This window comes from Anneissia japonica, unplaced genomic scaffold (genome assembly GCF_011630105.1).
Source record: "Anneissia japonica isolate Jap-2015-1 unplaced genomic scaffold, ASM1163010v1 scaffold6030_len697274_cov183, whole genome shotgun sequence".
Classification (NCBI taxonomy): domain Eukaryota; kingdom Metazoa; phylum Echinodermata; class Crinoidea; order Comatulida; family Comatulidae; genus Anneissia; species Anneissia japonica.
In genome coordinates, this window is record NW_022721381.1 from 190,090 (window position 1) to 200,505 (window position 10,416).

Here is a 10,416-nt window from a genome sequence, read left to right on the forward strand (position 1 = left end):
GTGCAAGGTCTGTGTTTTGTAGTGTCACCTAGTGGGTATTGCTAATTTTATCCCAGTTATATTTTTAGAGATAACATTACATCTGTCTCTTATACACATCTAGATGTGTATAAGAGACAGCTAAAATCTACAATGATCACTAACCAACATGCATGTTGTCAGAAGAAATGAATGAATTAAAGGCGTATAATAGGAGTGTACAATAGCAAATTAAGTAAAGCTAGATAAAAGCAAGACCACCCAACATTGTTCACCCTGTTGCCCACCCACATTAACAATGGTATATTCCAATTGGGTGGTTTATGTCCTGGGTGGTTTATGTCCTGGGTGGTTTATGTCCTGGGTGGTTTATGTCCTACATTCTAAAAATATGGAACAGAAATATAAAATATGATATAAAATAAATATATAGTGAAGTCTGTAGCATAGTCAAAATAAATATACAGGAAATGAAATAGGGCTGGAGTAAACAAAGTATAGGCTTGTTTAATTAATATTTTTGATGAATGTATATTCACTAGCAAAGCCCATGTCCTTATTAAGACCTCTTTTGTGGGTTTTTAGGCGGAGAATCCAACATTTCCGCACTACGTCTTTCTTTGGTAGATATGAAATTACTTTGTAGAATAATAAATCGCATGTCACTGGCATTATGATTAGGTAGACTGAAATGAGCTGCAACAGATTTGCTCATGTCTTTGCGTCTAATAGCTGTCTCTTATACACATCTAGATGTGTATAAGAGACAGGTATAAAGGCATATCGTCTCTTAATACAATAGATGAGATAAATAACGTTAGAAGCATGGCAGTCTAGGTTGGGGGGGGGGGGTGTACGATTTCCGTGGATCCTGGTATTTTGAATCTATGTCCTGTAGTGATTATGTTACATAATTGACATCTAATGTCTTTGCATGGTTTGTTACCTGTGTTTGTGGAGAGGTGGTCAGTTGGTAGTTTAGATGATGTTATGAGCGATTTAAGAATAGGGGGTTGTCTGCGTGCGATTATGGGTGGTTTGTCATAAAGTTGGGCGATGGATGGGTCTGATTTGAGTATTTTGTAATCAGTTTTAATGGCATCTGTAAATGGTTTGGTGAGAGGGTTATAGTCTAATAGTCTAATATAAGTGGTATGCAGTTGCTATTAGGCTTTTCGTTGTATGTGAAAGAACTTAAAACTGATGCTATGCTTGTCACTTTGGATGTCTCTTCCTTATTACCAATATCCCCCATAACGAAGGTTTAATTGCTTGTAGGAATTTCCTCACTAAACATAACACCGGACACAACATAGATAATATTTGCACTATCATTAAGTACATCCTAAAACATAACTACTTTACATTTAATGGGAAAGACTATCTACAGACTAAAGGTACAGCTATGGGGACTAAAATGGCTCCTAGTTATGCCAACATATTCATGGCCGACTTAGAAGAACGCATGTTATCTAGTTTCCCTCTTTAACCCACATTCTATACTAGATACATAGACGACATATTCATAATATGGGAACACGGCCCTAACGCACTCAGCCAGTTTGAGACCCATATCAACAGGTTTCATCCCAGCATAAAATTCACACTAGAATCAACAGAGGATAGCCCACGAAACTAGAAGAAGACTTAGATCCCGTTTTTAGATATAACATCCACACTCAAAAACGGTACCATCTCTACATCCATCCACATCAAACCCACCGACAACCATAAATATCTTCACTTTAACAGCTTCCATCCCACAAGCCTGAAAAAGCCATTAATTAAAGCTGCCGTAGCTAAAGCTACACTTAAAACCAGAACAAATCTCCTCACATACAACGAAAAGCCTAATAGCAACTGCATACCACTTATATTAGACTATAACCCTCTCACCAAACCATTTACAGATGCCATTAAAACTGATTACAAAATACTCAAATCAGACCCATCCATCGCCCAACTTTATGACAAACCACCCATAATCGCACGCAGACAACCCCCCAATCTTAAATCGCTCATAACATCTTCTAAACTACCAACTGACCACCTCTCCACAAACACAGGTAACAAACCATGCAAAGACATTAGATGTCAATTATGTAACATAATCACTACAGGACATAGATTCAAAATACCAGGATCCACGGAAATCGTACACCCCCCCCCCAACCTAGACTGCCATGCTTCTAACGTTATTTATCTCATCTATTGTATTAAGTGTAACCATGGAAACTACATAGGTGAAACGGGTACCAAAATCAGGGCGAGACTTAATAATCACAAATGCACTATTAGACGCAAAGACATGAGCAAATCTGTTGCAGCTCATTTCAGTCTCCCTAACCATAATGCCAGTGACATGCGATTTATTATTCTACAAAGTAATTTCATATCTACCAAAGAAAGACGTAGTGCGGAAATCCGTTGGATTCTCCGCCTAAAAACCCACAAAAAAGGTCTTAATAAGACATGGGCCTGTCTCTTATACACATCTAGATGACTAAAGAAAGACGTAGTGCGGAAATCCGTTGGATTCTCCGCCTAAAAACCCACAAAAAGGGTCTTAATAAGGACATGGGCTTTGCCAGTGAATATACATTCATCAAAGATATTAATTAAACAAGCCTATACCTGTCTCTTATACACATAGATGTGTATAAGAGACAGATTTTTAACCTGTCTTCCGCCTATCGATTTACTCTTGAGGTTTTAAGAGTTTCCAGTTCATCGCTAATTAAATCAAGCTAATCCCCCAAAAAGTATATAATTAATATGAAAAACACAGTCGGATTGTGGCACACACAGAGATTCGTGAAGAAATACAATACCGATATAGAAATATGATATAAACCTATTACAAAACTATCAAAGATTATACAGTAATACAAGTATTAACATTAAATTTAATATGTCAATTTAACACAATAATAAAAATATGTAAAAACAACGAATTTATATATATATATTTTTACATTTAAATATTTTTAATAACGTAATGGAATTATTTTCCATATGGACGACGTTTGGAAAATATGGTAAGACTATAATACAAAATTGAATGAATTTTAATAATAATTTACTTCATTATTCGATAAGTCATGAAGGAAAGAAGGATAAATAAGTGTTTATCTTAACAAAGTGAGTTTTATTGATTTATTGGTACTTTTGTAGATGCAAGCATTTAAAAAAAACAAAAAAAAAACTGGTTGTATCAAATTTGTCGATTAAAGGTTTACTTCTTTTATAGATGTTAATATATATATATATTATATATATATATTTATATATAAAACGAATTTATTAAATATCAACTTATTATAAAACGATTAAAACATTATATGATGACATGCTTAATTTATTATACTATAATATACTATAGAGGTCCCTTCACGGAATGATTGTTTGTACAAATAAAATATATTGCTTATCTTTCCTGTCTGATACGAACGCATATGAACGCAACAGGCGAGCATGATCATAGGTAGGCCTACTGGCGCCGTGCAGTTGTTTGGATAGAATTCCATTATTGTATCAGACTCTGATTGGATTTGCTTTGTTTATTAATTTTGGATCATAGTTTAACTTTTATCTAAAATATCTCTATTTCCGATTGACTGTTTGGCTCGCCATTATAGAAATCTCTCTCACAACACGACACATACTTCACACTTTTTGCAAGTGGTCAGTGTCTGTAGTTCATTAGAAAGCCACCTTGATATTTTGTGAACAGAGAAAATAACGTAGGGCCTACACGGGTTCAACGGTTGAACGTCCTATTCAGTGGTGGATGCATATTTATACAGTTAGGCCTATTATTAGGATTGGGTTTGAGATTGAATCAGATTGTATCCGATATTGCTAACTTAAGCTGAAAAACCACTAATTATGTCTAACTGTAGGAATTCACACCGCAATTGTCAGTGGTGGCGCCAGTGATGAAGGCTGGGGGACCAGATTCGCTCCGTGGGGAGAGCTTCGCCTCCTGTCGTGGAGGAAAATCACAAATCGTCGAGAAGAACAAAAAAAAAATCTATTTAATTTTTACAGAATGTGGGACTGTAAAATCGATTAAATAAGCCTTTCAAACCCCTCAATGTCGGCGTTTTCAGAGGGCTTCGCTCACGTCGTATTTTTTTTGTCAATTTCTTTTCCAGAACAATGGATACCTCTATGTTCTGTCTGATATTTGCCAGTTTGGTATTGGCAGCAACAGCAGATAAAGGTACCACACATAACATACAAGACATTTTCATTGGTCGATGCATACAATATTCAAATATTGTGACGCCTGTTAATGGTAACTGGTTAATTGATGAAGCCTTTAGCAAATCGTAAGTAGAGACAACTTTTTTTCATTCTATTTCCAGCTTCATCGCATAGAAAGAAAAATACTGTACAAAATAAGTATATTCATCTATTTATTTATTTTATTATTTATAATTATCAATTTTACGTTTTAGAATAAACTAGTAGAATTAGAACTACACTTTTTTTTTATAATATAAACCAGTAAAATTTTGGCCAGGCTAAGTGTTCTTATTTTTTGGTCGATTTCAGGCTCAAAATGTTCTTAATTTGTTCTTATTTTACACACTTTTCAAACATAGAAAATTATTATTGTACAGCAAAAATGGGCCCTGAAGAAAATGCCCTGGAAAATTTGCTCCAGAAAAAAGGCCTGGTAAAAATGGCCCCAAATGACAGTACACCTGATTATATTGTCACGCCTATATTACTGCACATAAGGTACAGATATGATTTTTTGGTTTTTCAAAAACCTCATTTGACATTTTACCCTCAATTTGTTCTTATTTTGTTCTTAATTTTTAAGCAATTTCAGCCTCAGTGTTCTTATAAAATGTGTTCTTATAAAAAAAGTGTAATTTATAGCAACATTTGCAATCCAATACGATTCATTTATAATATTAAATCAGCACAAATGTAATTAAAACAATAATAGTTTTATATGTTGTAGAAACGGTTAGGGGCAGTGGGAACGGTATGGTTTCCCAACCTCGAGGTCGGGGTTTCAGTCCCTCGCTGTATTGTACATTTCGCTTGCGTCCTTGAGCAAAGCATTTTGCTTCTCCTGTAATCACCTGTCTTGTCGGGCTCGTAGGTAGACCATACAAGCCTGTATGGTGCATGTTATGCCCACCCAATTTCATCAGGCCATCACTGCATGGGTTCTCTCCATCCAGGATACCTGGTGGGGTTGTCCACTCCCGCGATATTTAGGCCTACCAGCAGCAACACTTAAGACAATAAAACCCAATGACCAGGAAAAAAAAAGAAGCGATTTGTATCTACAAAGAAGAGACGCTGTATAAATGATAAATAAATAAAATAATAATAATAGAATGTTCCCAATATTGTTTCATGATGCAGTGTTAATGACCAAATATTCCATTTTTATTTAAAATATTGAGCTTTCTATTGGATGAATGTAGCATTAATAGAGCAACGACTTAGAATTAATGGTGCATGTTATGGTATATAGGCCTATTAAAGAATCCTACAGTGAAAGTACTACAGCAGTCTCAAAGTATGAACATTTCATTCAACTTCATATAACCTACAATGATTATAAAAAATTAGTGTCCCATTAATAGGGGTTATTTGACCATTTGGCAAACTCATGAAGTGTCCCCGTCCCATTGTGGTTGGCCGTAGTGTTAAAAGATATATTGACCCTCGTTTCACGGAAAGTTGGTATGATTCTGGCAACTTCCTGCGCCGCGGTTTCCGCAGTTTCCCTAGATCAAACTTTCTAGTTACCCAAATAGGACCAATTAAGTTGTAGGCCTACCTTAAGCTTGGTTTCCATACAATCGCTATACGATCTCGCCAGCAGCTTTCGGTGATGCTGATTGGTCGGTCGCGTCGAGAAGTCTTCCCGGTTGCGTCGGGGACTGCTACGCAGTGTACAACGATTGCTCTGAAAATCGCTTAGCGATTTTATGGAAACCAGCCTTTACTCTATGTTATCACCATCTATTATCGTATAGTTAGTGGCAAATGATTTCTAAAAGTTTCTTTCACATGTATTACACAGACTGGATTGCAACAACTTATACACACAGTTTGAGACAGCGTTCGCAAACAAAGATCCTTGTGCCATTGAGGATAATGCGTTTGAGCCATTTGTGTTATCTGTCAGTCAAGTTCTACCAGCCAATCAGGTAGGCATTAGGCAAAAAAAATGTGGAGATCAAAGTCTTTCACTAATGTAATATTCTACGTCTAATTCCTCAAAGTGCTTAAAGACCCTACCGTTGCTCCCCATGAAATTCAGATCATAAAATTGGTAAACACATGGCTAACATCCGGGTTAAGGTATCCAATTTATTATTTTCTATGTTAGGCTATTATAATGAGAACATTAAAAGAGCTAAACAGTCCAATCTACGTGACAATTTAAAGTTTACAGGCGAGCGATCTTTTTAACTCATACACATGCACAATAAGTACATTAAGCCACTCTGACGTATAGGCCCAATCGAATGCTTTTCACTTACTTTCATCAAAAGTGAACATTTTAATATAATTATAAAGGTGAATGAAAGGATACACAGAAAGGTGTTAGGCCTACTCACAAAGTAGCCTGTTGGTTATCACATGACGGCGTCATTATTTTTCGCATTCATCCTTCAGTTAAAATGTAAATATCCTTACCTTTCCATCATTGGTTGGCAGTTATGCAGCAGGTTGCCATATTTACATCTATACGCGCACGCGCTCAGGTAAATCTCAGCCCGAGATTCGAGTCACTTATTTTGAGAAATTCTTTACTATACTGTATGTTCATTTATACGCTGCCTTCCACAGGCTTTGTTCTGGTCAGGCACGAATTTACTGGCTCATCGATACGCTCTGGCCACGTCAAAATTGAAGACAATGGAGGACACCCTTCTTGGTTATCTGATGAACAATCTGATTTTTTGTGGAGAGTTGAATAGTGGTATAAATTATGATGAATGTCCGGGATATGGAAATTGTCCGAGTAATGGAAATGAAGTTATGAGCACATTTTGGGATACCGCATCCAAGAGTGTAAGTAGTGCATGTTAACATTTCAATCAATAATCAAAATGATATCAATAGGCCTAGTATAGGATTTGATGTGATATCAATAATCGATAATCAATCAATTCATGATCAATTAATATATGGATCCGTCCGTCCTTTCATCCAAAAATAACGCATACCAACCACTCAAATATTCCTAATCAATCAATCAATCAATCATTTTATTAATTATTATTCAATTGATCGATCAATCAATCAATCAATCAATCAATCAACCAACCAATCAAGCAATCAATCAGTCAATCAAACAACGAATCAATTAATCAATCAATCAACCACCTGATCAATCAATCGGTCGACCGACCGACCGACCTGACCGACCGACCGACCGATCAATAAATCACTATTTCAACCAATTAAATCAGTCGATCAACTTTAATGCGCCCTCTTCACCTATATTATTATGGAATGACGTTTTTGTATCACACAGTTTGCTAGTCGTGCGAATGGTGAAATCGCCGTTCTCTTGTCAGGATCTAATGCCGATGGCGCTTATCGCAACACAAGGTATGTACTCGCAACAAATTTCCCAACCCTGTCAAATGATATACAAATAAGCCTATCGTGTGACGGTCGTACTACCGTCGGCCGATAAATCAATCTCCGCTTTCTGTGAGGCGCTAGATGACGTGACAACGTCTGCAGATTGTCGCTGGTAGTCCGCCCGCTAAGCGGATCGCGTCGCGTACCTCGTCACGTTGAGTTCTTTTTGCATTGTGTGCATGGTGTTAGTAACGATATTTACGTTTATGACATACATAGGCCTATCACTTTTTTGTAGCCGACTTACCTGAACATTTGAATTTAATATGTGTCAGTGTGTCAGTGTTATTTGTCGCTTTGATGTCTTAGCGCTAGTGCCCTTAACCTGTCTTTGATATATGAAGTTCTGATTTTGAGATACTGACACGTTTTCCTTTGTCGGGTTTTTTTCTTTAGTACCTTTGCAAGAATTGAGTTACCAAATCTAAACCCGGAAACAATCAGTAATGTGCGTATCATTGTTTCACATGACATTGGGACAACAAGTCCAAAGTAAGTACTTAGATAAACTTTCTTTATGTATCTTATTTTTAATATTTATTCGCTATGCTTAGGCCTATTACATATTTTACATTTTTGCGTAGATACCGTAATTCAAGTCACAGTGACACAGTGTTGGCTTTACATCGAACTAAACAATAAGCATCGGGCCTATAAAAATGATTACTTTGACAATGAATGCAATGGGAATGAGGATGATAAGAAGGAAACCGAGGCTGATATGTTTTTTTTCAAAATACCATTTCAAAACCCAAAAGCAAAACACTGACAATTAGGAAAAAAAATAACAGAGGATAACACTTAAGCTGGTAGGCTTGTTACGTTTACGTTTCAGAAGGGGTCCAGCAGAATCTATAGATACAGAAATATAAATGATATAATAAAGCATTAAACAAAATGTAAGAATATAACAATTTTTTTTAATGTACAACATTTAAATATACACAATTTTAAGGTTTATAAAAATACTAAAGAGCATCCCCATACTTATCATCACCATTGAGAAATTGGTTAGCGCAGCAGTGGGTCGGCTCTCAACCTTGAGTTTTGAATCTCTCACGTACATTTTACAGTACTTGTGTCCTTAAGAAACACACTTTATTTGTTTGTCTCTCTCCACTCAGGAATATCACTATAAATAATAACTCCCTGGAAACATTAATACCTGGTGGAATGGTACAGCAATCAATGAATGCATGCATGCACATTAATTGCAGCACGACTTAAGAGTGGAGAATTGTCTACTCTGCGCCTATAGATGGATTCAAAATGAGGGATAATAATTTGCAGGAGAGTTGAGACATTTTTTGAGTTTACAAAGCGCTATATAAACACTCAAGATTAGGTATATTATTTGTAATGATCATCATTAAAAGCTTCGTTATGTATTGCTTTTACAATTTCAAGGCATGAGACCTGCAATGATGGTTCGTTGCTTACTCTGAAGGCAGACTTGGACAAGCGTGAAATTAAATACACGTGTGAAGAGGATGAATAGTAAGTGATAGCGATGTGCATACATGAGCCACACATGCTTAAAGAAGAATGATGCAATTTTACGAAAGCCTATTCGTGCCACTTAAGTATATAAAATCATCAAAATGTAATCCGAAATAAAGGATTAGTAATCCGTTATTTCGAATTAGTAACTCGTTATTTCGGATTAATAATCCGAAATTTCGAATTAGTAATTCGTTATTTCGAATTAGTAATCCGTTATTTCGGATTACTAATCCGAAATTTCGAATTAAGTAATTCGTTATTTCGAATTAGTAATTCGTTTTTTCGGATTACGGTACTAATCCGAAATAACGAATTACTAATTCGAAATTTCGGATTAGTAATTCGTTATTTCGGATTACTAATCCGAAATTTCGAATTAGTAATTCGTTTTTTCGAATTAGTAATCTGTTATTTCGGATTACTAATCCGAAATTTCGAATTAAGTAATTCGTTATTTCGAATTAGTAATTCGTTTTTTCGGATTACTAATCCGAAATAACAAATTAGTAATTCGAAATTTCGGATTAGTAATTCGTTATTTCGGATTAATAATCCGAAATTTCGAATTAGTAATTCGTTATTTCGAGTTAGTAATTCGTTATTTCGGATTACTAATTCGTTATTTCGAGTTAGTAATTCGTTATTTCGAATTACTAACTCGAAATAATGAATTACTAATTCAAAATTTCGGATTAGTAATCCGAAATAACGAATTACTAACTCGAAATAACGAATTACTCAGGATCGAGGACGTAGGTCTAGGCCTAGAGAGAGAGTTGGGACGCGGTAACGTCCTGCCCTAGTTTTCACACGTTTCACTCGGTTTCAGTAATTTTGAAAGGAACGCATGAATCATGCTGTCATAATAACGTTGTTACAAATAAAAAGAACTAACATAATTGTCCATTTAATATTGGCATGTATTTAATAATCTATTCATTATTTACTACAGTGAGAAAAGAAAGAAAAGCAGTATTTACACAGGATCTCAATAAATAGCTATTAGTATGGTGATTATGTCTTGCTGAGCTATACTGGAAAAAAAGTCTAGTTTATCATAAATTATAGTGTATTGTATAATGTTTGTTTTTGCATTATTAATAAAAAATATTTTCATTAAAATCGAGACAGCTGAAAATAATTATAGGCCTATGTTTTTCTTTAATTCTTTTACGTATACACTTAAATCATTTTTGTTGTAGTAATTTTTGTTGTACCTGTTACTGTACACACTGTTTATTGAGAAAAAAAAAACCAGCTTCATTCTCAAAGTAATTCAGTTATTGCAATTCGTAAAAC

General features: G+C 35.3%; 1 protein-coding gene across 1 annotated transcript in view; it reads left to right on the forward strand.

Annotated features, from left to right (window-relative positions):
* The first annotated feature begins 3,454 nt into the window (after positions 1–3,454).
* The window catches only part of LOC117111507 (ADP-ribosyl cyclase/cyclic ADP-ribose hydrolase 1-like), a 14,159-nt gene continuing 7,197 nt past the window's right edge, over positions 3,455–10,416 (forward strand). Inside the window, exons 1-7 of the mRNA XM_033254421.1 lie at positions 3,455–3,463; positions 4,137–4,313; positions 6,038–6,164; positions 6,811–7,035; positions 7,502–7,578; positions 8,011–8,106; positions 9,022–9,111. Coding sequence (XP_033110312.1) covers positions 4,141–4,313; positions 6,038–6,164; positions 6,811–7,035; positions 7,502–7,578; positions 8,011–8,106; positions 9,022–9,111 — 788 coding nt within the window. The 5' untranslated portion in view covers positions 3,455–3,463; positions 4,137–4,140. The remainder of the gene's footprint in view (positions 3,464–4,136; positions 4,314–6,037; positions 6,165–6,810; positions 7,036–7,501; positions 7,579–8,010; positions 8,107–9,021; positions 9,112–10,416) is intronic.